The following is a 27,052-nucleotide window of genomic DNA, read 5'->3' as shown; positions in this document are numbered from 1 at the left end:
AATTCTAAGTAATTCTTGGGTCAAAGTAAACAAAATCACAGTGAAAATAAGGAAGTCTTTCAAACTGAATAATAATAAACTTATTACATATCAAAACTCTTGGGATACAGTTAATAGTACATCTAAAGGAACATTTACAGTCTTAAAAGTCTACATGAGGAAAAATAGAAAAGATAAAATCAATACTCAAATCATTGCTTTACAAATTAGAAAAATAATTAGCATTTGAAATATAATGATATGGAAGGAAGGAATAATCAAGGACAGAAATCATTATAATAGAAAACACATGTACGTCAATCAAGAAAACCTAGAATTCAAATGTTGGTTCTTTAAAATAACTAAGGAATTTGAATAACCTCTAGCAAAACTAATAGAGAAAAACTGAATGATATTGACACAGATAATCAATATCACAGTCTGGTCTCACAACAGATTACAACAGTGGTTTGTTGGAATCACTTCATTCTTGCTCGTGACAGAAACAAAGAATTATATTTGATTAAATATATTTAGAAATAATTGGAAGCATTTAGAATAAGCACTGAATTGGAAGACAGCAGATTATATGCATCTCTTTCCAACTACGAAACTTGGATATTGGCCATGATCTGATTATATATGCCATGAAAATTGGTAAATACTGTAAATCAAGTCTTTTTCTTTTTCCAGAGAGCTGGTTTACCAGCACACCCTGGACCCTCTTCCCCCCAAATTAAAAAAGATAATTACAGGAATTACAACAACTTTATATTAATAAACTTGACAACTGAACTGGCATATTCAGATTCCTAGAAAAACAAAACTAAGATGTAAAAATGTTTATTCCTAAACATTGGACTAGTCTTATGTTTATTATAAAAAGTAAATCTAAAATTGCCAATCTTTGTACAAAGCAATCTGTAAGCCCAGATGGCTTCTCCTGAGAATTATTTCAAACAATTAAAGAGAAAGTAACACTGATTTTACATAAACTTCAAGATAGCAGAAAAGAATATATCCCATGCTTTTAAATTAATTACCTTATTTTGAATACTGAAATATAATTTACATACATTGAAAGGTTCATGCCTTAAATGTATAGTTTAATCAGTTTTAACTACTGTGATTATGGACTTTGAATGTGTAAGTTTTTTTTGTTTTGTTTTGTTTTGTTTTAAGCAGTCACTAATTCTTAGTTCATCTTAACAGACTGTTTGGCTAAGATGGATTTGAATTACTGGGTTGATGATTTCCGTTTTCATACAGTTTTCAGATAAGTATATTTGTTGAGCCAACAAAGTAAAAAGAAGACGAAAAGATTCTTTGAAAACTAAAACTAAGAAATTTTCCTATGCAATCTAGAAAATAAACAAGTAAAGAATTATATTTGATTAAATATATTTAGAAATAATTGGAAGCATTTAGAATGAGCACTGATATTAGAAGAATTTGGACAGAATTCAAAGAGAAACAGAAAAACACGGCAAATGGAAAATTTATCAGGTTGCTATTTCAATTAAAAATTGTATGTAAAATCTCATGCAATTCAAAATTGCAAAAATAAGTTTTAAGCATTATTTTGAAATCATAGAATAGAATGTATACTTATTTTTTGAAAGGATTCTATTATCAAAGATAGAAGTTAAACATAGATATTTTTACTTTAAATAATTATCAACAGTTTCTACTACTTCATAAATAAGAAAATGAAGTAAGTTCAAAAAAACTAGTTAATGTCACCATTCTGGGCAGCAAATGAAAGAGACATTTTATTTCTGAATATGTAGAGACTCTCATTTTTCAAAGCCCAGCTAATTGGAACCATCCTCTGAGGAATTTTCTCTATCTCCCTAATCAGAATTAATTGTTTCTTCATCTGAGATTTGAACAGGACATTGCCTATGCTTCAATTGTGATGTTAGTTTATTCTTTTGCATGCTATATGCATAGAATTGCTCTGATATCTTTGTCACATAAGCGTATGAACTCTATGGCCTCAAGGACTTTTCCCTTGTAGCAACTAACACAGATATAGCATAGAGGAGAAATTATTAAAATACCTATTATAGCATCACTTGCATTTATTTTCCTGGTTTAATATCCTGACATAAATAATCTATACATAATTTTTTAGAGTATAACTTCACTAGGAAATTAGTGTTCTTCAATAATTATATGTTAATACATGTAAATCCATAAAGACATGTGCCCTCCTGCATTTGTAATGGGTATGGATCACGGAGCATTTTGCTCTCATAAAATTATAGACGGTTGGCTGGGTGAGGTGGCTCACACCTGTAATCCCAGCACTTTGGGAGGCCTAGGTGGGTGGATCACCTGAGATCAGGTATTTGAGACCAGCCTGGCTAACAGCGTGAAACCCCATCTCTACAAAAAAAACACAAAAAATTAGCCTGGTGTGGTGGCGGGTGCCTGTAATCCCAGCTACTCAGAAGGTTGAGGCATGAGAATCACTTGAACTCGAGAGGCAGAGTCCACCTCAAAAATAATAATAATAATAATTATAGATAGAGCAAATCTATCTTAAAGCTTATGTACTGCAGTTTCTTAGTATCACAGAGAAGTAACCAAAAGCCTATTTACATATCCATGATATGAAAGCTAATTTAAGGCAAAACCACAACCAGACCACAGATACCTTGTCGATACTTTCCTGCCTATAGATCATTTAGTCCAAACTAAATCTGGTAAGCCAGTGAATCTGGGAATTAAGTACCTCCCATAACAACGGTAAAAATGCTGAATTATGTGTTTTCATATTAGTATTCATTGTCTTGGCACTGTTTTACAACTGTAGGATATCAAAAAAAAAAAAAAAACTACCAAGGGTCTCAAAGAAACTAATTAAAAAATTTTAGAAATATTATTTGAATAAAATCCTCCTTTTCTGGACACTAACCAGTGCTGACTTTTAGAGCACTACTATCATTTTTAAAAGAAAACTGAAAGATTTTCTCTTGGCTAGAGTAAATATGACAAGGGAGACTCCATTTACTAAGTAGGAAAATTTAAAAGTTTTAATAAAATAACCATGTATAACTAAGCTGCCTGAATATCACTATTACATAAAAGTAATTATCAGATTTTTCAATATCTAGATAAAATTTTTTATTTGAAATTGTATTTATGATACTTCTTCATAAATTATTTTAATGAACAAGGATGTTCGATTTATTTTATTTACAAAAGGAAACTGAGCTACCTAAATTCAGATGAGAACTACTGAATGATAATTTTTAGATTTTACATGGCCTTGATTAATTTTTAAAAGATAATAATGAAACCATTTTTGAGCCACAAAATAATATAATAAAATTCACTGTGGTGTTTTGGGGAGGTGTAATTACTACAGAATATTAAATTGGGAAAAGAGAAATAAGCACTTAATCTGCATGAATAATTGGGACACCTGCACACAGCAGACAGTTCTGCTTTTGGGGAATGTGAAGGCATTGGTTTTCTACAATTTTAGCCATCATCATTATAGTTTTAATAATGAAAGATTATGTAACAAAGCTATTGACTAAAAATTAAATTTGATGAATCTAAATGCTTGGGAAGAACTACACTGGCCCAGTAACTGGAAATTCACCACTAATTTATATTCAGAAATGCATATGGGCTAAATTTTATCAAATCATTCTGGGAAATTGCCAATTAACTCTGATTGACATTCCAATTAATAACGTAAGATATATACCTTTCAACAAAAACAGTGAACACACATTTGTAAGTATACGTTGTTTTTTCTTGCTTATGCTGAATGTTTTAGTTATGCAAATATTTTGTTATGTAAATATTTGTCTTTAGTGATCCAATTGATCTCTTCCAGTAACTACAAATTCTTTAAAAGCTTTGTACAGTCATTTGTAAGAAAGCCAGTGAAAGTCAGTCATATCAAGTTCTTCAAAATATGATATTCAGAAAATCATAAACTGTAAACACTATGTTAGTTAGAACTTGACATTAAGTAAGATTATGTCCACCATTACTGGAGGAAAAATACCGATTAACAAAAACAGAATTTCCTTCAATTCAAAGAGTCTGTATATATGGGAAAGAAAACAATGTTACTAAGAAAAATGTCTGAAGACTCAGTATTGTTGAGATATTTTTCATGAGTATAAAAAGAAGGGATTCACAATCTAGAAAGAATCCTTAGTACATCTTTGGCAATGCAAGAATAGAGGAAATAAAAAAGGACCATTATCAGTTCAAATATTTGGGAGAAAATTAAATATCTGTAAAAACTTGGCTAAAATTTGAATGGCTCCTTGGCTAAGAAAATGGCCCTGGAAACTTATTGTGTGTTCTTTGAATCCCAGCTCTATTATTTAAACAACGCTTGCTTTGGGGAAGTTACCTAATGCTCTTTTTTTTTCTTTCTTTTTTTTTGGAGATAGAGTCTCATTCTGTCTCCCAGGCTCGAGTGCAGTGGGGTGATCTCAGCTCACTGCAGCCTCCGCCTCCTGGGTTCAAGCAATTCCCCTGCCTCAGCTTCCCAAGTAGTTGGAATTACAGGTACATGCTGCCACGCTGGGCTAATTTTTGTAATTTTTAGTAGAGACGGGGGTTTCCCCATGTTGGCCAGGATAGTCTTTTTTTTTGTATTTTTTTTATTATACTTTAAGTTCTAGGGTACATATGAGCAACATGCAGGTTTGTTACATATGTATAGCACATATACACCATGGAATACTGTGCAGCCATAAAAAAGGATGAGTTCATGTCCTTTGCAGGGACACAGATGAACCAGGATGGTCTTAATCTCCTGATCTTGTAATCCACCTGCTCAGCCTCCCAAAGTGCTGAGATTACAGGCATGAGCCACCACATGTGGCCTTCTGTTTTACTTTTGAAAAAAAAGATGGGAATAATAATTTTTTACCTCATAACTGTGTTGAGATGATTAAAAAGCTTATGCATCTAGTGTTACTGGTAGCCAATAAGTGCTGGTACACAATAAGTGCTCAATCAATGCTATTTATTACTATTCTCTAAACATACTGGTACACTCAAATGTCAAAAACTTTTAATTGTAAAACTTTGGAATTGTAAGTCTTTCTGTAATAAGCCTAAAGATAATTTAGAAATATCAGCAGTGCTAATATTTTACATGTTTTAGTCAAATACATTCAGAATAAACTACTTAATATTAAAATTCATATTTAAAAAAATACCGTCTTTTCACATTGATAAACTAGAATTAGTTAAATCATCACTTTTTGGAACAGAGTTATGATGTTCCTGGAGGTTACAGGATATTTCTGTGCAGTTAGGAAAGTGTAAATTCATGCCTCACTGAATACATATTGACTTCTTCCACAAAGGTTAACTCTATTTCAATATTGACATACTTCTTTACTTCTTTATATTAGGACTCTTAGATCCTAGCCAAAAAAAAAAAAAAAAAAACACGCTGAAATAATTCTAAAATTAATAAAGAACACGTTTCATTGATTCTAAAATCATTTACAGTGTCATTTTGCAGAGGCCATGGGTTCAAAAATGGAAAAAGTAAAGGCCTAAATGAGTATCAAGGCATCATGGGGGCATGATGTGAAGAATATAGTTTATGAAGTATACTGTATACTACAGTGGCTTTAAAACGTGTCTGTTCCATAACAGGGTAGAGATATTTGACCCTTCCAGGGACTGAGTCAGACTTTGTCACTGCACTGAAGAATGAAATACAATAATGATACTGCATTTCTTCAGAAGCTACATTACAAAAACCCATGCAGTTCTTGGAACACTAGGTCTGGTAGTCTTATAGAAGTCTGGCTACCTTGAAGCTGCCATGTGAAGAAATCATGTAAAGAGGAAAGAATGAGAGAGAGACAAAGAGAAGAGACAGACTGCCCGGAGGAGCCCAGCTGTAGGAGCTTCTTAGTACAGGCACTAGATATTTGAATAAAAAAAATTGACGATTACTGCAGACCTAACCACCCTCTAGCTGTAATTATATGGGATACCCTGAATTTTTTAGCTGAGCCTCTCAACTCCCAGATTTGTGAACAAAACAAATGATTATTATTGTTATAAGCTACTCTTTTGGGATGGTTTTTTACATAGCAATAAATAATTAGAACAATGTGGCCTTTCAAACAAGTTGGTCACATCACACAAATTATTTAATGATTGAGTATGCACATGGAATTTTCTAGTTTTACTTAACATCATTTAATACATACTTAGGCTATCAAAGAGTCATACCCAGAAAAGAAATCTAATATGAGCCGATGAACTTAAAAAAGAGATTCTCTTACTAAACACATGTTTATTGAGCATTTACTATATGCTGGGTAATAGTCTAGGCTCCAAGTCTACATCACTAAATAAGACAACAAACAGACAAATTCTGTACCCCTATAGTCCTATTAAAAAGACAGACAATAAGTGAGGAAATATGGATAAAATAATTCCAGGTAGTGATGTGATAAGAAGCAATAAATCATGGTATGGAAATTAGAGATATGCTATTTTAAGATAGGGGAGTCAGAGAAGGTGTTTACCAGAGGGTAGTATTTGAAAAACAACATTCAAAGCATAAAGACCAATGTGTCTAGAGTAGAGCAACTAAAAATGGGAGGCATATGAAATGATGATGAGGAATTTTAATTCCATTTTGGGTGAGATGAAAAGCTATGGGAGGAATTTGATCAGGATAATGAGATTTTTAAAATTATTTCTGAGTGCATAGTAAGAATTTTCCAGCCTTCAAGTCATTGGGTATGACCATGTGTCTGAGTTCCAGTCAATAGACTTGACTGGAACTAATGTGTACTTCCCATAAAAATCTCCCATGTGTGCTCATTCAAGCTCCGTCCCATCCCGATGACAGGGATGGAGGCAATACCCATAGTAACCTTAGCAGCCACTGACTGAAGATGGCAGAGATGTGATCAGCCTTGATACCTGAATGACCACATGGAGCAACCCCAAGTACACTCAGCAGCATTATCAACTAGTAAACACTCTGTACGCTCTCATGAACAAAATCTGAAGTTCTTTTATTTTGAGAAATTACGTGTATGGGTATATTTATTAACTTAGCGCAGGCTACTTTATCTAATATAGCAGGTGAATTTCTAAAAGAGGGGTACAGTGGAAAGAATAACAACAGAAAGCTATTTTAATCAACCAGGAGAGATACATCGATGATTTGGACATGTGTGGTAGCAGTGAACATGGAAAGGTAGGATCAGATTAAAAGTATATTTTGAAGACAGAACCAGAAGGACTTGATAAATCACCTTCAAGAATGCCAGTTAGAAAATCTGAAAATTCCTCTAATCCTCCTACATTTTTGTAAAGCTAGATGATAGAATAGACTTTTACCGGCTCACTTTTACCTGAAAATAGAACACACAGAATTCCATAGTAAGTGTAAAACAGACCTCCCTCTTATGTAGAATTTTTGGAGAAAGTGGAAGAAATCTCAAGCCATGATTCTTAGACTTTACAGACAATTAAAGGTAAAACAAGAGTAAGAAACCAAATTTAATTAGAAGGATATCTTTAGAGAAAACTGTGAGATGCAACTTCTTCCAAACCCAAGGTGATGAAAGGAGATCCTGTCTGTTTCATCACAGTCCTACTGAGGAGCTTTCCATGGGACCGGTCAGCTTTGAAATATTTTCCCTCCAATGTTGCCTGACTCATATCTGAAGAAACTAAAACCGGTTTGGCAAGAGAACAGAGGTAGTACACTGAAATTTATGTGCTCTCATAGTCTATTGGTAAGCATTTCCACCAGACAGATGTGAGTCTCACAGGGAAGGCACATGACCATGTCTTGGGCTCTGTTTAGTTGGCTGCTTAGAGGAAAAAGGAAGACGTCAGCAGAGAGGGGGTGGGGTGGAGTACAAGATGCTCAGGAAATGTGGCATATCCATGGACTCAGGGAAATGCCCAATCACTGGACACCTCTCTTTGATCTACGTAGATGCATATATTGTCTGGGTAGAGAAACTTTCTAAGGGTCTGTTAACATGTCACCAAGGAATTGGGAAAGCTTTGTATAGAGATCTTCATAGCTTACTCTGAGCTAGGGTGGTCAGAACCTAGCTATCAGGCTGGGGTTGGGCTAAGTGGAGAGGTAGGTGGAGAGGTAACAAACAAAAAAGGCAACTTTGCTCCATCTCCTTATCTTACTTCAGGTCTCCAGCCCAAAGTGGACCCAAACTGGGGAGGGAAGAGAATTTTGCATTAAATCAGGTTTAGAGTTATTACTATTTTGGATCATGAATCCAAAACACTGAACTGAATGTGTTTGTAATTTGAATATACTACAGAACATTCAAAGAGGCCTCTGTACACTAAAATACAGTAATGTCTTGATATTTTGAATCATACATGTTCAACATAGTGGTTTAATTCATGACAGAAGAGAAATGTAGGCATTTCTAAATAGAATGAAGCATGAAAACAGAGACCTTTACATGGAAGTGTCATAGCTAACAGAAGTTTGGAAAGCATTGAGCTCAGGGCATGGAACATGTGGATAGGAAATCAATGTAACATTCCTTTTAGGTGTATTAGGCAACTGCTTCTCTCCTAACTTAGGAGAAATGTAGCTCAGTCACTGCAATTAAAAAAAAAAAAAAAAGATAAGAAAAGGCATTGGTGCTACATTAATAAATATTCTCCCAAAGTAGTAAACCATATGAGATTTGTATTCAGTTTTTTACTTCTTATCTACATACAGTGTTATCTCCATTATTTACTTTACACGGTTCTCTATTTTTATAAAAGTAAAATAAAGAATTCAGAAATGTTTCTTCAATTTTATTTGTATCAGCACTCTACACTCTTATTCTGTGCATGGACCTTCTTAAATGAGGATGGGAATTCCATGCACAAAATATCTTTGTGCTTACTCAGAAACCTGGTCCATAGATCCTGATTTAATTACAGAGAAGAATGAGAGGAGATAAACCTAGGTTTCTATATCTAGTGTATCCATGACACAGTTAATCTAAGACTCACAGAGGTCTATTCATTCAGAAGGCTTGAAAATAATTTCTTTGTGTAATAAAAAGAAAACTGTTTTCCTTAACTGAATTTCTTGACTTCTGTGGACCAGAAATCAGATGCCTCATATTATTGTAGTGGTTTTTCTCCCCAGAGTTTAATCTAGGATCCTTTAAAACCAAGGCTACTTCTATATTCAGTAAGATTATATACAAACTTGATTTTATGAATTATGTGAATGCCACTGCTGAGAAGTCCCACTGGCAATATAATACAATTATGCAAATGTACACACCAGACAAATTAAAGGCATAAAAAGAAATCATAAGATTGAAGAAATACATTTTTAAGGCCTTGTTGATTTCAGGTTTTTCATGTCAAAGTTGGAAACTTTCTTTTGTAAGGATATAGGTGAAACCTGTTAGGTGGGGTAGAGAGGAGAAAATCATTCTCTAGACACATATTTGCTGTTCACTGGGTTAGTCCCTTATCAAGGGTGTATAAGCCACACAGATATTTTATGCAGGACATTTTGCCAGTTGTATGTGTGTTCAATATAGTTGCAAATGATCCCATCATGAAAAATTAAATTCTATTCATCATTTTTCTCTAACAAGTTACTGTCCTTGATAAAATAATGGAATAAAAGATTCTGCATTATATCCATGGCACTTAAGGATAGATGTTGTAGTACTTTGATATTACACTTTCATCATTATACTTCAATACTTCAATGCTTTAATCATCATACTTCAATACTTTCATAATTACAGCAAGATTTGGTAGATTATTTTATGCCTACTTAGAAAAACAAGTATTTTAAAGCAAACAAACAAAAAATAGAAATAAAACAAACACCGATGAAAATACAATTTATCTATTTCTTTAAAAAAAAATGGGGTAGAGAGAGAACAGAATCTGGTTGCTCCCTGACACAAGGCTTAAAATGAGCCCCATTTCTCAATACTAATATTTTTAAAAATAAAAGTTGGATACTTCCATTGTGAATTATTTGTTTTCTATATATTTCCATATACAATTCCTTTGTATTTCTATATTCAATAAAGGACTGTAAACTCCTTTGAGGGCAGACGTTTACTGATCTTTGCAGTGACACTCATGCATTCCTTACATTTGCTGCGTCCTTAGCATATGGTAGTTGTGCAGTGGAAGTTCGTTAAACAATTGAAACAAAGAGCACATATTTCATTGATTCTAAAATCCATCTTTATTTTTATATTTTAACAATTTTGCAATCAGAATGCCTCTTACATTCAATAGTCTGTCATGGTTACTATTAATAATCATGACCTGACTTAAAAGAAAATCTCAGAGACAGTATTTCTCTATAATTTGTAATTATTAATGCTCTTAATGACACAAGAACAATATCCCATAGCAAAGCATCATCATCAATGACCTTGTAATAAAAACTAATTTAGAAGTCGAGTTCTGAGTGTGAAGTGTTATGAATAATTTAATCAATTTATTTTGCTTTTATTGGCCTTTTTATGTAGGCTAATAAATGACATGTTTTAAAAGAAAATCTAAGTATAAACAAATTTAGAAGAGCTTTTTCAATAATCTTCTATCTCATAAGACATTATGGTAGTTTAACTGGCAGTATGTTTTATTTTGTATTGATATATAAAATAATTGTACATGTTATAATTACTAAATATTGTATGGTATACAACTTTGTGGCAGATGGTATGCTATTCACAGTGTTTTGATTTACACTGTACCTTGAAATGTTTTGAATAGAGTATACTTTTGTCAAATAGCATATTTCTAATAATTTGCATAACAGATAACTAAAACCACCACAATCTATATTCACAAAATCACAAATGTTTATCGCTATACACTTGATGTTTTGCTTCCATCATAAGTAATTTTCATTTGCATGTTCAAAAGGTCATCTTCAGCATATGGATGTCTATTTTAACTTCAGAGGCATCATGTCCACCCTCCACTTCCAACCCAAGACCATACCAGGTGAAGTGAGACATGAAGAAGCATATGGTCTCTTTGTACATCTGCCTCAGAACTTCTTTCCATCTTCCAAAACGGAGGGAAAACATGCCTGTGTGGTGCCAGCATACTAGCTGGTAATGGCCACATTAGAACAGCATTGCTACTTTGACTTACTGACTTACATTTTGCTTCAGTTCCTCAAACAAGCATTGCATGTTCTATCTCTGAATTTTCTGTCTTTTCTCAATTTCAATCTGTCAAAACACTACTCAACTTATAAGACCTAGTACAAATGTCATTAGATATTCCCTAATAACCTCAGCCAGAAGTAGCTATACATTTGTTTAATTTCTATATCTTGTCTTTGTTCTTTTCAAACACCTTATCATATGACTATTGATAAATATTATTTTCACCATCTGACAGTGAAATCCTGAGTACAGGGTAATAATGTTTGATAGATCTCTATATAACCTCACAATTTAAAACCATGATTGTAATAGGGGCTGAATACAAGTTTATTAAATTGATAAATTTACTGAATTCCTAAACTATGTTACAATCCATATATTTTACACAGTGAATGTTTTAAGCTGTATGCCACATTTTTTCTTTCAATTTTTTTAACTAACAACATATTATAAAAAGCATTTGATGGTATCACTAAGAATATGTTATGAAAGCTATTCAATGAAAATATAAAGCACTGTTACTAATCTTTAACCTGTTTAAGTTCCACTTATAATTACCCACCATTATGATTTATACATGATTTTCTCTGTATTTTAAAGATATATGCAATATTTGAAGAGGTAATTTTGTATCAAGCATTATTTGCTTTTTGAGAGCCTAACCTAGGAATCTATGTTGTAACATCCTCTCAGCAAACTTACCTCTCACAATGATGTTGGTGGACTTTTTTGCAGGGTTTCCCACATTATTATTGGCAATGCAGCTGTAAGTACCAGCATCATCTGAGGTGATAGCAGGTATGGTCAAAGTTCCTCCATTCAAAACAGTCTTTTCAGGCAGAGTCCCAAAGGACCTGACCCAGGTGAGAGAAGGTGCAGGCTCTCCTCCTGTTGTAACACATACTAATGTTATGGCCTCTCCAGGATTTACAACTATAGGATCATCCACCAAGAGTTTAATTGACGGTGATGCTAAAAGACATAAACAAAAGAACATGCACCTATTTAGATATGCTACAACTAGAATTCAGCAGCATGCATTATATTGGTTCATTCAAGAAATTAAAATGAAATATAGTCCTCTGTTGCCAAAATCATACTGTATTACTCAAATTTAAACAAGATTTAATGGTTTCATATTTTAATTAAATGGTATAAACATGTAGAACTGTATTAAGAATCTTAACACATAGAAAGGGGAAATAAAATTTATGTTTCCTGGATTATTGTTCTGAAATTGGAATAATAAGCATGATTAAAGTTTTAAAACAAAATATCCCTTTCTTTTTTAATGCTGACAATCATCTTCTGTTTTTATCATTCCCAGTACAGATACTGCAGATATACAGTCCTTGTATTTTCATGGTGAAGATGGTTAATCATTTATTTTTTGGATCATTCTGAGATGAAATGATAATTTTTTGCAATCTGAATACAACCAAGTGACAGATAAAGTCATGGATCACCCAGGCTTTTACCATTCAGTGAGCCTGATTTTTGTTCTCAAAAGAAAACATAAAATCATCTAATTCTAATGCAGTGTCCATACTTCATCTCTAACCTCTTCAACTTACAAAGGTCTAGGCAGTGAGCTCCTATAAACACTGCTTTAAAACTTATAAACAAACATTTGAGAGCTCAAACAGCCACTAAACCATGCTTGCCACTACTGTTTGGGTTATAATAATCCCTTACTAAAAACAAGTCTTTTGCAATCTTTTAGGTTAAAAAATAAAAAGATAAACATTCATTCAATAGAAAAAGCTGTGTGCAGCCTTTTCATCAAACACTCCAAATAGAAACTGTACAAAAACTTCATTCACATATAGCACTTTTTTTTTCTGCTTACACTGCCGTGCTAGCCTAAATAATGCATCCCTAAATAAAAACAGGGGAAATACATTATAATTACATTTCAAATCACACATTCAGAAATATTTTGTCAATGTTAGAGCTGTGTTGTATGAAATCAATCTATATTAGAAATATTTAAACTGTTCAATTGTACTGTGTGATAAAATATATTAACTTCAGCTTAGAGTTGAGTGTTTTACTCAGAATAAAAGTTAGACTACTTGTGAAGTGAAGTTCAAAATTGTCTGCCTTGTTTGGAAAAAAAAAAAAAAAAAGCCAGAAGAGGCAAGAAAATAATTCCACATTATAGTTCTATGGGAAAGGCATTAAGTGCCTGTATGACCCTTTTAAACATCAATTTCATGTTGACTCTTCTAACATCACTTTAAATAATATGGAAATTTTAAAAATGTCATACTATTAGCCCTTCTGAAGAGTTAATATGAAATTATAAATATTTATGATTGAAAATCTGTTGGGAAAGGCACATCATGAAAAAGTATGCAAAAGTTGCCATATTTTGGTGAAAAAAATCTCAAAGAGTTATTTAACGTTAAATTGATGGAGGACATTACTAATTAAATATTCTGAAATAAGACATTATACTTAATTATTAACGTATCATCATGAAGAGGTAAAGAAAATCTCTATAGTCTGACTTAAAGTAAATAGCATAATCATATAAAATTATTTGATTAAAATATAACTATAGCGATCTCAACATTTATATCATATTAACAAAAATTTATTTCTTTTATATCGCATTTTAGTCTAATTAAAAGACCCAAGGCCTAAAGGCCATAAACAGCTTATATTTGGACTATGGACACACACAATGGTGACATTCAGTCAAGGAATATTTGCCCCTGAAATTGATTTGTATAGGATGAGTTGTTTTCTATTAGATATTATTTAACGAACAAAAGCTTAAGATAATTTCAAAGTTCAAAAATCATGCATATATAACAGATCACTATTCTAACTATAATACATTTTAGAACTACCTTCACAACATTATTAAAAATGTTTTCTTCCAAATTTGACTTGAAACCATAGTATTGCTCAAGTTACTTTTATTGATGGTGGCACTTATTTTATCTGATTATACCTGAAACTAAAAATAGCCCAGGTAGACCACAAAACAGATAACAATTTCAAGACTTTAAAAACATTTATATATATTTTAATACCAAAATTTGCTAGCTTTAAATTTCAAAAAAAGAAAAGTTGAAATCATTGTCATTTTGTTCTAGTATTTTACTTTTTATTTCATAAATATCAGCTTTTTAAAACTGTAAGGCTTTGCTTAAGAACCAGAGACATTAGGATTTATCAAGCTTCAGTGTAAATCACGTCCTTGAGTAAAAACTGATATAGGAAAAACATAAACATATTTTTGTCTATTAAAATATTTTAAGGAAAATATCTTATATTGGATGAATCATTTGCTAATTTGGGGGTATACAAAGAGTAATGTAAAACATTCTAGGTTAGTCATTCTCTTTTTATAGGTTTCCATAGCTGTCCCTGTCAATTTTTTCTTCATAATACCTTGTATATTAGCCAGGCTACCACTATGACTCTTCAGCCAGATGAAAAGTGTCATGATTGCATTCTCTGAAGTATTATATAATGTGATAGCTAAGTGGTAAGTGTACAAATTCCAGAGCAAGGTACCTGGGTTCAAGTCTTGACTCTGCCATTTAATACCTGTGTGAACTTGACTCTGCCATTTAATACCTATGTGAACTCGAGTAAGTTCTTTGTCTTCAGTTGAGGGTCTCAATTTTCCATTGTTGAAATGGGGAAAATAATTGTAACTATCTTGCAGCATTTAGATAATTTAATATGCTTAATCTAAAGCCCTTTCAATAATAGCTGGTACAAAGGATGCACAAAGTGATAGATAGATAGATAGATAGATAGATAGATAGATAGATAGAAAGAAAGAATTGGTCCTGGAGAGGCATGGCGAAGTTGAATGACAAGAAAAATAAGAGAAGAGAGAAAGAAAGTGAAAGAAAGGAAGGGAAAGGGTAGCAAAAAGTCTGTGGTTTCTATTTTCCAAATCATAACATCTTAATAGAATTTCAGTAACGGCAACATAGAAAGTCTATTTTAGAAAATACCTTTGAGAAAAAGGAACTCTTCCTATGTCCCCATAAGCACCTCTTCTCCTGGCAAACAAAGTTTTCTTGGACTGAACAACAGACATTTCAGTGGGTCCAAGAGAGGAATAACTGGTCTCTTGACCCCCACACCAAATCCCAAACATTTGGATATTCAAGATCATAGTAGATCAGTTTGTCCCTTCCTATTTGAGCTGAGTGTGGCTGTCTATGTAGACAAGGACATAGTCATCTCATGGAAAAGACTCCCATGTTCCAGGGAAACAGCTCCCAGTCCACAGTGGTGGAATGGAGGGAGCAGAGAGACAAGCTAGCACTAAAAAGTGCCAAAACAATAGGAAGGAGAGAAGTCTCAGGAAATATATGCCTGTCAAAGGATTCAGATCTCATGCTCCAGGCCTTGGTACAACAGCATCTCCTAGAATTTAAATTAAGTGGGAATTCCAAATTGATAAAGTTTTCTGAGGTTATGGCAGAATAGGGAGTTGAAAGAAAAAATAATATTGAATTATGAAATAGTAGAGACAGATACATATTTTTCAAACCCAAGTTTGTATACTGGGGTTCATGCCCACTAAAAATTGTAGTGATTCAGTTTCTCATGACGTATTCTGGGTGTGTGATGCAAATATTTAATTTGGGAGTTAACTAAGAATACATTATGTAGAAAGAAAATACTAGTTTAGCAGAAGTCATTGACTTCTTAGGTGCTTTGTTTTTGTCGCTACCTAACATAATAGGTAAATATGAAGACAAGCATCTTTTTTAAAATCCGAAAGCAGGATACAGTGTTAATCATCTTTACACTCTTACAGACTTTGACTCTCTGTAGATCTGGAGCATTTACTTATGAAAAAGGAACCCAGCTTTCCATACAGACTCTGAGCAAATTACAAAGCAGTTAACAACTGTTTAAACCTGCCAGTTGCCTTGAATTAGAGATATTCTAACTTAAGTTCAAGACTGTTTTTTTTTTTAACGGAAATAATCTAAGTATTATAGAGTAAACTAATTCACAGAGAACATTGTGAGGAAGGAGAAACACGCGCGCGCACACACACACACAAATAAATAATAATTTTAAAAAAACAGAAAAAACTCCAATTTTAAAATGCTCAGGTAGGAAATATCTGCTTAGTTTGAATCCCCTTAAAAGCAGGTCCTGGCACAGCAGTTCATTTGGGCTGGGATCACAGGAAACGTTGAAGAAGCAGAAAAGGGCAAACCAAAGAAGGAAGAAAAGCCAGTAAAGGGGCACTAATGAGCAGGTTATCACTGTGGGAAACTTGGCTCCCTGCTGCTAGGAACCCTCTGAGAGACCAAGTGGAGGGCACCTCAAAGCTCTCTATCTAAAGAACACGGAGCCTGACTCAGGTGTTTATCCGTCAACTCTTGCTCCTCATTAATTGGGCCTTAACTTTCCCATCTCATGCTCTGGCTAAACACATTCCTGCATTCAATGAAAGTTGCTGGATAGAATAATAAATACGCAACCTGTCCAAAGAAACTGCAGTAACCTCCAGGTCAGGACAGGAGGAAAGGCAAGACACCCACAGTGTCTGCTCTGACTTTGTTTCCATGTAAATCCAGTGATCAACGAGTGGCTACATGCAGACAATGTGTAAAGGGTAAAGAAAGAACAAGGAAGGGGTAGATGGTAAGTGAAAGCACCCTTATCAATCAAGACATAGGTGAAAAATGAAATAATGAGAGCACAGTATGAATTTAAGAGAGACGAGGTAAAAATACACAATTAACTTTTTGCTTCTGTTCCGTGACTCTACATTATTTAAATCATAGAACATACACAGATGCTAAACAAATTAAATCCAGCTTGTATGTAGAGAAACATGCTTAAACTGTGCTTACAGATTCAAGGAACAGAAAAATATTTCTCTTGGAAGAGCTAGTCATTTCTCTGCGATGAAGATATCACTGTATTTTCATATATTTCATTGAAATTCATTTTCAACATGTATTTCATTGAATAGAAGTAGCAGTGAATATTTCACAAAATAAAGATGAGATAATATATTAGAAGTTGATATGAAAACTCAAAATAATCTACCCATTTCTGTGGAGTTATTATTCAAATACTATCATTCACATATTGATTGATTCTCATTAAGCCCAAGATTGGTATCATGCTGGGAAATTCTATTTAAAATGATGCTCTAGGAAATAACAATATTTGAAATTGTATTCATAGACAGTTTTTAATGTAGGAGTAAACTTTTGCTACAAATATTGAAGCCAACATGCATTTCTCATTACTTTAATATTCACAGGACAGACATTTATGGAAATGATTGCGAAGGCAGAGTAACTGTTTCTTTTTTGAAAATTGTAGAACTTTTAGGAAGAGATGTGATTCATATGACCATGGGTCCTAAATGAGAGATCCCCTAGATGGATTTTGTTTGCCTGGCACAGTATCTATGGTTGTTGTTATCATGAGTGAATGAATGCCTTTAGGCATTGCTTGTTCTCCCTAGTACAATACGTTCCCTATCCATTCATTCAGAAGTATTTCTACAGCATCTACTATGTGTCCGGCCCTGTGATAGTAAGCTGTGAGGTATCAGCGAACAAAAGAGTCAAAGAATCCCTGCAGTCAGACGCTTACAACTTAACAAGAAGAGAAACAGCACACTCCGCATGACTCTCCTTGTCTTAACTGACTTTGTATGTTTATTTCACCTGCCTGTTCTCTAAAGTCATATGCATTTATCATGCTTGAGTGGGACGTTTATGTCATCAGAGCACAGTGAGCAAAGAAAACTGCCAAAAGGTACATTCTTCAGTAAACTAAGACTTTAGGAAGTACAGTGAGTGACACTTACGCTGGAATCTAATCACTGAACAATACAAGTAGAAAAGCTAGAGAAATGTTCTAAGGTGAGCAAAAGTCAATGAAGCAAAAAAGATGATCCCGGTGTATAAGCTATACCAATAGTTGGGGTACTAATACCTAGCAGCTTGAAAGGTCTTTATAAACATTGACAAGGTATGGTGAAGAAAAAAGTTAGCACTGCACATATCTCCTTCCCTTGATCAACAGTCCTTTACCGTTCTTTCCAACAGATGAGGCCCTGGCAAACTTGGTCTCATTCAAGTTGACAGGAAGCTGAGTATTCATTTGCTGCAGAATCCCAGAGGGTCATCTCTCATAGAGAGAAAAATCCAAGCTAAGCATTTCCAACTTTAGTATTTGTTTTCCATAAAATTTTCTTATTATTAATGGAAAACACCAGAATTTTAAGCACAGTACTAGATTGTAAAGACACTTTCATCACAAGATCAGCAAAGAATGAATTTTCTATTTCTTCTGCCTGGAATTTTCTTCCAGTGCTTGTCCACTCATTAAACCAGTCATCAGGAAATTTATCATGCTCAAATAACAATAACAATTCTTCCCTAAAATTTCCAGCTTTTGTCCAGACCAACTGAGTTGCTTTCTTTGTGTGAGAATAGTTGTTTATGATACCCCCTTCATTAGAACACTTGCCCCTATGCTTTCACTGTGAGATATTTAGGAATAGGACATCAGAGTAAAAAGGGTAGTGTTTTTCATCTTTGTACCACCAGCACCCAGAAGAAAATCTGACAAAGAATAGGTGCTCAATAAAGTTTTACTGAATAAAAGAAAGTTGAATTTAAAAATTAGTAAACCGAAACTCCCCTAAGCTCTGAATATTCATCAAACTTAATTTAAAATGATCAAAAGGCCAGGCATGATGACTCACACTTGTAATCCCATACTTTGGGAGGCTGAGGCGGGAGTAATACTTGAGGTCAGGAGTTCAAGACCATCCTGGCCAACATGGCAAAAATATGCCTCTACTAAAAATACAAAGATTAGACAGGTGTGGTGGCACAGACCTGTAGTCCCAGCTAGTTGGGAGGCTGAGGCACAAGAATTGTTAGGACCTGGGAGATGGAGGCTGCAATGAACTGAGATTGGGCCACTGCACTCGAGCCTAGGGAGACAGCGAGACTTTGTTTCAAAAACTAAATAAAATAAAATAATCAAAAAAACCCTACTAATTGTGAAATAATGTGACAGATGATAAGAATTTCATGAGCCATTTATTGACAAATTCTAGTTATGACAACTTGCAAATTCTTTCACTGTTCTACCCACTTAAACTTACCTACGTTTAAATTACTAACAAGGAGATGACAAAGCATTTATCTATCAAAATGTAATGCACCACTCACAAAAAAAATAAATACAGCATATTGTTTGCACTCCTTTGTACTTATTTGTTCAGTTATACCATCGAACATTATTTTTAATAAACCATGTAACTCAGCCAAATGCCGACTCTGAAACCAAAATAAAGGCTACATGGCCTTTTTCACAAGAGGGCTAGTATGTACATATTTTAATAGGGATTTAGCAAATTAGTCAAGATTTAAAGCTCTTTTCTGAGTGTGAAATAGCAACAGCAGAAGAGATAAAGACATCACCTCTAAGACCATCTGGTGTTGATCTCATAGCTATAGTTTTTACTTTTGCATTTTGTACCATATGGAAAGGTACTCTCCTATTGGGAAAAAGATTTTGTCTGAAAAAGATTAGTTTTCTTTCTCATAATCCATTCTGGGGACACTTTATCACAGTGTAATATTTTGAGCACCTTTATGACTCTGTAATTTTATTTTATAGAAATTTTGACTAACATTTATTTATAGCCAATCTTAAAGAATAATGTTGAATAAATTTAACTCTGCTGGGCCTCTGTTTGCTCTTCTAAAAAATAAGAAAATCCTGTTAAATAATTTCTAAAGAATTGCTTAGAGCAAGTTTTTATCATGATTAGGAAAACACCTGGGCACATAGCCTCTATATCTATGATATATATATGTTTGGCTACTCACATGTCTACGGTGGTTCCATGATATGGCAAAGATTAAAAATCACATCAGGAGCTTAACTAGATAGGCCAACGATTACTACCAAATAAACTCATTGTCAATTTAGAGATGTACATATGTTCTATTTTAAGAAAAAATGTTAATTCAACATATATTTATTAAGTACCAATTGCATACCAGGCATTGAGGATGTTAGAAAAAAAAAACAGGCCAAAATCCTGCCCTTGTGGAGTCTGTAATTAGATGGAGACAATTACAGCCCTTAAAATATCCTAGACATTCTCCAAGAGCTTTGCATATATTAATTCACTTAATTATAGGAGGTAGGTACTATTATTACTTTATTTTACTTTTTACCAAACTTGAGAAACCATTTAGAAACACTTTTGATAATCCCTAAGTCACACAGCTAGTGAAAGGTGAAGCCAGGATTCTATTCTAGGGAGCCTGGCTTAAGATGAATGTAAAGGGCTGTAAACTCTAATGCAAAATAAACAGAGTTCATAATTTCCAAGTTTGATTGAATATTTGATGATATTTTGGCCAGGAGGAGAATTAGTGCTGCCTCTCTAACAGAAAGAAGGGATAACATTGATGTCCTCTAGTATATTATGAAAAAATTGGATAGAGTAAAAACAAACTTGATTTGCTAGTCAGAATTCCAGAAATATTCACCCTCCAAAATAGAAGTTGAAAAGGATTTGTGAACTACATAAGTCATAATTACAAAGCCTAAGTTCTCAAATGTCTGTGGAAGAGGTTCTTAAGCCATTGCTCGGGATGTGTTCACGTCTCACACGTAAAAAAACTTTTTAATTGGCTCAGTGATTTAAATTCTCAGAATCTAAGAGGTAATGAGGAGAAATTTAAAATGGAAAGACTTCTTGAGGCAGGAAAATGGAGAGCAACAGTTGCAGTTGGTAATCCACCAGCAAGAAAAGGGTAAAAGAAACAACTATCTAATATAGAATAGTAAATGGGGTCACAAAGAACAATATTAACCTAGCTTCCATATGTTTCAACTATCATCCAAAAATGCCAGATTAAAAAAGATAAGAGGCAATACACTTGAGCAGCTAGATGTTGGTAATAATATGAAGATTTTGAGATACAAAAATTTCATAGTTTTCCATAGAAGAGCTTGACAAGGATATAGATTGTCTGACTGCAGAGCTTATGCTCTTACTCTCTGCTCAGGCTAACTCTGTATCATGGATGTATAATATGAACAACGAATGGGCTAAGTTGAAAGGACAGAGATGAGGAACCTGGAATGCAGAACAATGGCAAAGTTTATTCAACACTTAAAAAAGTGGGGGAAGGAAAGAAAAAGACTGAAATGGGGAGAGAAGAGAAAGAGTGAGGAGAAAAAGAGAGACAGAATGAGAAAATTTTTTGCTTATGCTTTTTTAAAAATATTTTATTTTATTTTAAGTTCTGGGATACATGTGCAGGACATGCAGTTTTGTTACATAGGTAAACGTGTGCCATGGTGGTTTTCTGCACCTATAAACCCAACACCCAGGTATTAAGCCTGGCATTCATTAGCTATTTATCATGATGCTCTCCCTCTCCTATGCCTCAAGACAGGCTGTAGTGTGTGTTTTTCTCCTCCCTGTGTCCATGGGTCCTTATTGTTCAGCTCTCACTTATAAGCAAGAGCATGCAGTGTTTGATTTTCTGTTCCTCATTAGTTTGCTGAAGATAGTGGCTTTAAACTACATCCATGCCCCAGCAAAGAACATCTTGTTCCTTTTTATGGCTGCATAGTATTCCGTGGTATATATGCACCACATTTGCTTTATCCTGCCTATCACTGATGGGCATTTGGGTTGATTCCATGTCTTTGCTATTGTAAACAGTGCTGCGATGAACATATGCATGCATATATCTTTATAACAGAATGATTTATATTCCTTTGGGTATATACCCAGTAATGGGATTATTGGGTCAAGTGATATTTCTGTTTCTACGTCTTTGAGGAATGCCAACACTGTCTTGCCACAGTGGTTGAACTAATTTACATTCCCACCAACAGTGTAAAAACATTCCTAATTCTCCACAGCCTCACCAGCATCAGTTGTTTCTTGACTTTTTAATAATCATCATTCTGACTGCCATGAGGTGGTATCTCATTGTGGTTTTGATTTGCATTTCTCTAGTATCAGTGATGTTGAGCTTTTTTTTCATATGTTTGTTGGCTGCATAAATATCTTTTGAGAAGTGTCTGTTCATGTCCTTTGCTAACTTTTTAATGGGGATATTTTTCTCTTGTAAATTTGCTTAAATTCCTTGTAGATTCTGGATATCCACTGACCCCACAGAAATATAAACAACCATCAGAGAACACTATAAACACCTCCATTAAAATAGACTAAAAAATCTAGAAGAAATTAATAAATTCCTAGACACATACACCCTTCCAAGCTGAATCCCTGAATAGACCAATAACAAGTTCTGAAATTGAGGCAGTAATAAATAGCCTACCAACAACAACAACAATAAAAAAAGCCAACGACCAGATGGATTTACTGAAACTATTCCAAACAATTGAAAACGAGGGACTCCTCCCTAACTCACTTTATGAGGCCAGCATGATCCTAGTACCTAAACCTGGCAGAGATACAACAAAAAAAAGGAAACTGCAGGCCAATATCTCTGATGAACATCCATGCGAATATCCTCAATAAAATACTGGCAAACTGAATTCAGCAGTACATCAAAAAACTTATCCACCACGATCAAGTTAGCTTCAACTTGCAAGGTTGGTTCAACATACATAAATCAATAAATGGAATTCATCACATAAACAGAACTAAAGACAAAAACCACTTGATTATCTCAATAGACACCGAAAAGGCCTTTGATAAAATTCAACATCCCTTCATGTTAAAAACTCTCAATAAACTACATATTGATGCAACATATCTCAAAATAATAAGAGCCATTTATGAAAAACTCACAGCCAATATCATACGGAACGGGCAAAAGCTGGAAGCATTCCCCTTGCAAATCAGCACAAGACAAGAATGCCACCTCTCACCAATCCTAATCAAAATAGTACTGGAACTTCTGGCCACGGCAGGCAGGCAAGATAAAGAAATAAAGGGTATTCAAATAGAAAGAGAGGAAGTCAAATTGTATGTCTTTGGAGATGACATGATACTATATCTAGAAAACCCCATCGTCTCACCCCTAAAGCTTCTTCTTTTTTTTTTTTTTTTTTTGAGACAGAGTCTCGCTCTGTCTCCCAGCCTGGAGTGCGGTGGCCGGATCTAGCTCACTGCAAGCTCCGCCTCCCGGGTTTATGCCATTCTCCTGCCTCAGCCTCCCGAGTAGCTGGGACTACAGGCACCTGCCAACTCACCCGGCTAGTTTTTTGTATTTTTTAGTAGAGACGGGGTTTCACCATGTTAGCCAGGATGGTCTCGATCTCCTGACCTCGTGATCCACCCGTCTCGGCCTCCCAAAGTGCTGGGATTACAGGCTTGAGCCACCGCGCCCGGCCACCCCTAAAGTTCTTAAGCTGATAAGCAGCTTCAACAAAGTCTCAGGATACAAAATCTATGTGCAAAAATCACAAGCATTCCTATACAGACACAGTAGATAAGCGGAGAGCCAAATCATGAGTGAACTCCCATTCACAATTGCTACAAAGAGAATAAAATACCAAAGAATAAAATACCAAAGGAATACAGCTAACAAGGGAAGTTAACAACCTCTTTGAGGAGAACTACAAACCACTGTTCAAGGAAATCAGAGAGGACACTAACAAATGGAAGAACATTCCATGTTCATGGATATGAAGAATCAGTATTGTGAAAATGGTCATCCTGCCCAATGTAATTTATATACTCAATGCTATTCTCATTAAACTACCATCGGCATTCTTCACAGAATTAGTTTAAAAACTACTAAATTCATATGGAACCCAAAAAGAGCCCATATAGCCAAGACAATCCTAAGGAAAAGAAGAACAAAGCTGGAGGCATCACACTACCAACTTCAAACTATACTACAAAGTTACAGTAATCAAAACAGCAGGGTACTGGTACAAAACAGACACACAGACCAATGGAACAGAATAGAGTTCTCAGAAATAAAACTGCACATCTACAACCATCTGATCTTCGACAAACCTGACAAAAACAAGCAATGGGGAAAGGATTCCCTATTTAATATATAGTGCTAGGAGAATGGGCTAGCCATATGCAGAAAATTGAAACTAGACCCCTTCCTTATACCTTATACAAAAATTAACTCAAGATGGACTAAAGACTTATATGTAAAACCCCAAACTATAAAAACCCTAGAAGAAAATCTAGGCAATACCATTCAGAACATAGGCATGGGCAAAGATTTCATGACAAAAACATCAAAAGTAATTGCAACAAAAGTGAAAATTGACAAATGGGACCTAAACAGCTTCTGCACAGCAAAAAAAAAAAAAAAAAAAAAAAAAAAAAAGAAATACCTATCCTCTGAGACAGCCTACAAAATGGAAGATAATTTTTGCTTATGCTTTTAGGGTGTGCTATAAAATATAAGTAGTGGACAAAAGGACAAAAGTGATCAACATTTTGCTGAATACACTCTAGACTAAAGAGCAGATAAAATAAATAAAAAGCATTCAAATTACATATAAATTCATACTTAACACATTCAAGCATTACAATTGTCCATTACTTTTAATTTCAGAAGTAATTTTATAAAATATAATAAGAATATCATATCTTCATTGCTTGAGTTGGGTCACAACTCAGACAAGTACAGTGTCACTTGTCCCTTAAATCTCACCAAATACTCATTACTAGTTCATGTCTGGGATTGCTGCTCTACCTTCTAATGGATACGTGTGCATTGAAGATGTCCAGATGAGGAGTCTAATTCTAGAAGGCAGAGATGCCTCAATAAATTGAAGCCTTCCCTAAGAAACCCAAGAAATATATAGATTTTGTCTTATATGTTTGTGTGAGATATTTGCTTTTCAGGCACAGATACATCAAGTTTTTTTTTAATTTTTATGTTTATATTGATATGCCTTCCACATGACTAATTAAATTAAAAAAGGGGAAAAAGAGAAAGAAAAAGATTCAGAGCGTCATTTGTTAAATGTATCATTCAACATAAGAAAATCAATTAATGTGATACACTACATTAATAGAATAAAGGATAAAAACCACATGATTATCTTAAGAGATGTAGAAAAAGCATTTGTAACAGTTCAGCACCCTTTCATTATAACATTCTCAACAAACTAGGAACGGTAAGAAATTACCTTAAATTAATAAAATCCTATATGTAATTCCCACAGATAATATCATATTCAGTGTGAAAATCAAAAAGGTTTTCCTATAAGGTCTTAGGATGCCTGCTTTCACCACTTCTTTTCAACACAGTACTGTTTGTACCAGTCAGAGTAATTCAGCAAGAAAAAAGAATAGGAGGCATTAAAACTGGAAAGGAAGGAGCGAAACTGTCCCGGTTGGCAGAACATACGATCTTATTTATAGCAAACCCTAAAAACTCTATGAAAAGATACGTCAGGAAAATTGCAGGAAACAAAACAAATGTACACAAACCAGTGCTATTTGTACTATTAGCAACAAACTGTCTAAAAAGAAAATTTGAAGAATAATCACATTTACAATAACACCAAAAAAAATAAAATACCTGGGAATAAGCTTAACTATGGAAGCAAAAGGTTTGTATACTAAAAACTACAAAACATTGGTGAAGGAGGTGAAACAAGACATAAACATATTTTCGAAAAGACATACCATTTTATGGATTGGAAGACTTAATATTGTTAAAGTGTCCATACTGCCCAAAGTGATCTACAGATTCCATGCAATTTCATTTATTATTCCAATGGTATTTTTTACAGAAATAGAAAAAAAATTCTAAAATTCATATGGAACCACAGAAACCACAAATAGCCAAATCAATCTTGAGAAAGGAGAGCAAAGCAGGAGGTAGCACACTAGTTGCTTTCAAATTGTATTACAAAGCTATAGTAATCAAAACAGTAGAGTACCGGCATAAAGACAGACAAATAGACAAATGGAGCAGAATAGGGGGCCCAGAAACCAATCCACAAATATACGTTTGACAAGTGGGTCAAGAAAACACAACAAGAAAAAGACAGTCTCCTAGACAAAGTGAGGAGGTATTGGAAATACTGGATTTTCATATGCCAAAAAAAAAAAAAAAAAATTAAATCAGATCCCTAACTTACACCATACACCAAAAGCAACTCAAAATGGACTAAAGATTTAAATATAAAACCTGAAATTATAAAACTATTATAAGAAAACACAGGGGAAAACATTCATTCCATTAATCTTGGGAATTGTTTCATAGATATGACACAATAAGTATAGACAATAACAACAAAAATAAACAAGTGGGACCACATCAAAAAAAAAAAAAAAAACTTCTGCACAGAAAAAAAAAAAGAGAGAGAGAGAGTGAAAAGACAGCCTATTAAGTGGAAGAAAAAAAAATTGCAATCCATATATCCAATTGAGATTAATCTAAAAATATTTAAAGAAATCCCAAAACTCAATAGCAAAAAACAAACAAAAACAAAAAACAAATAACCTGATTCAAAAATGGGATAAAGATTTGAACAGACATCCTCCAAAGAAGACACACAAATGGATAAATATTTGAACAAATGCTCAGTGTTACAAATTATTAAGGAAATGCAAATCAAAATCATAATAAGATACCAACCCACATCTGTCAGGATAACTACTACTTTTAAAGAAAGACAATAAGTGTCAGTAAGAATGTGAAGAAATTGGAAGCTTTGTGCAATGCAAAATGGTGCAGCTGCAATGGAAAACAATATAGAGGTTCCTCAAAATATTAAAACTGTGTCTACCATATGAACCAGTAATCCTACTTCCAGGACTGCTTGTTTTTCCAAATGAAATCAGGATCTCAAAGATATATTAGGATTCCTATATTCACTGCAGCTCTCTTCACTATAGTCATGAGGTGCACACAACCTAAATGTGCATCAACTGATGAATG

The 27,052-nt window shown here is 34.0% G+C and overlaps 1 protein-coding gene across 2 annotated transcripts in view; it reads right to left on the bottom strand.

The window, feature by feature from the left end:
• Positions 1-27,052, bottom strand: part of MDGA2 (MAM domain containing glycosylphosphatidylinositol anchor 2) — an 825,087-nt gene that overhangs the window by 243,211 nt on the left and 554,824 nt on the right. For both annotated transcript variants that reach the window (XM_011947064.1, XM_011947065.1), the window contains exon 6: positions 11,850-12,119. In XM_011947064.1, coding sequence (XP_011802454.1) covers positions 11,850-12,119 — 270 coding nt within the window. The remainder of the gene's footprint in view (positions 1-11,849; positions 12,120-27,052) is intronic.

This window comes from Colobus angolensis, unplaced genomic scaffold (genome assembly GCF_000951035.1).
Source record: "Colobus angolensis palliatus isolate OR3802 unplaced genomic scaffold, Cang.pa_1.0 Scaffold258, whole genome shotgun sequence".
NCBI lineage: Eukaryota > Metazoa > Chordata > Mammalia > Primates > Cercopithecidae > Colobus > Colobus angolensis.
The sequence above is the reverse complement of the archived record's forward strand: the minus strand, read 5'-3'. Positions and strand labels throughout refer to the sequence as shown.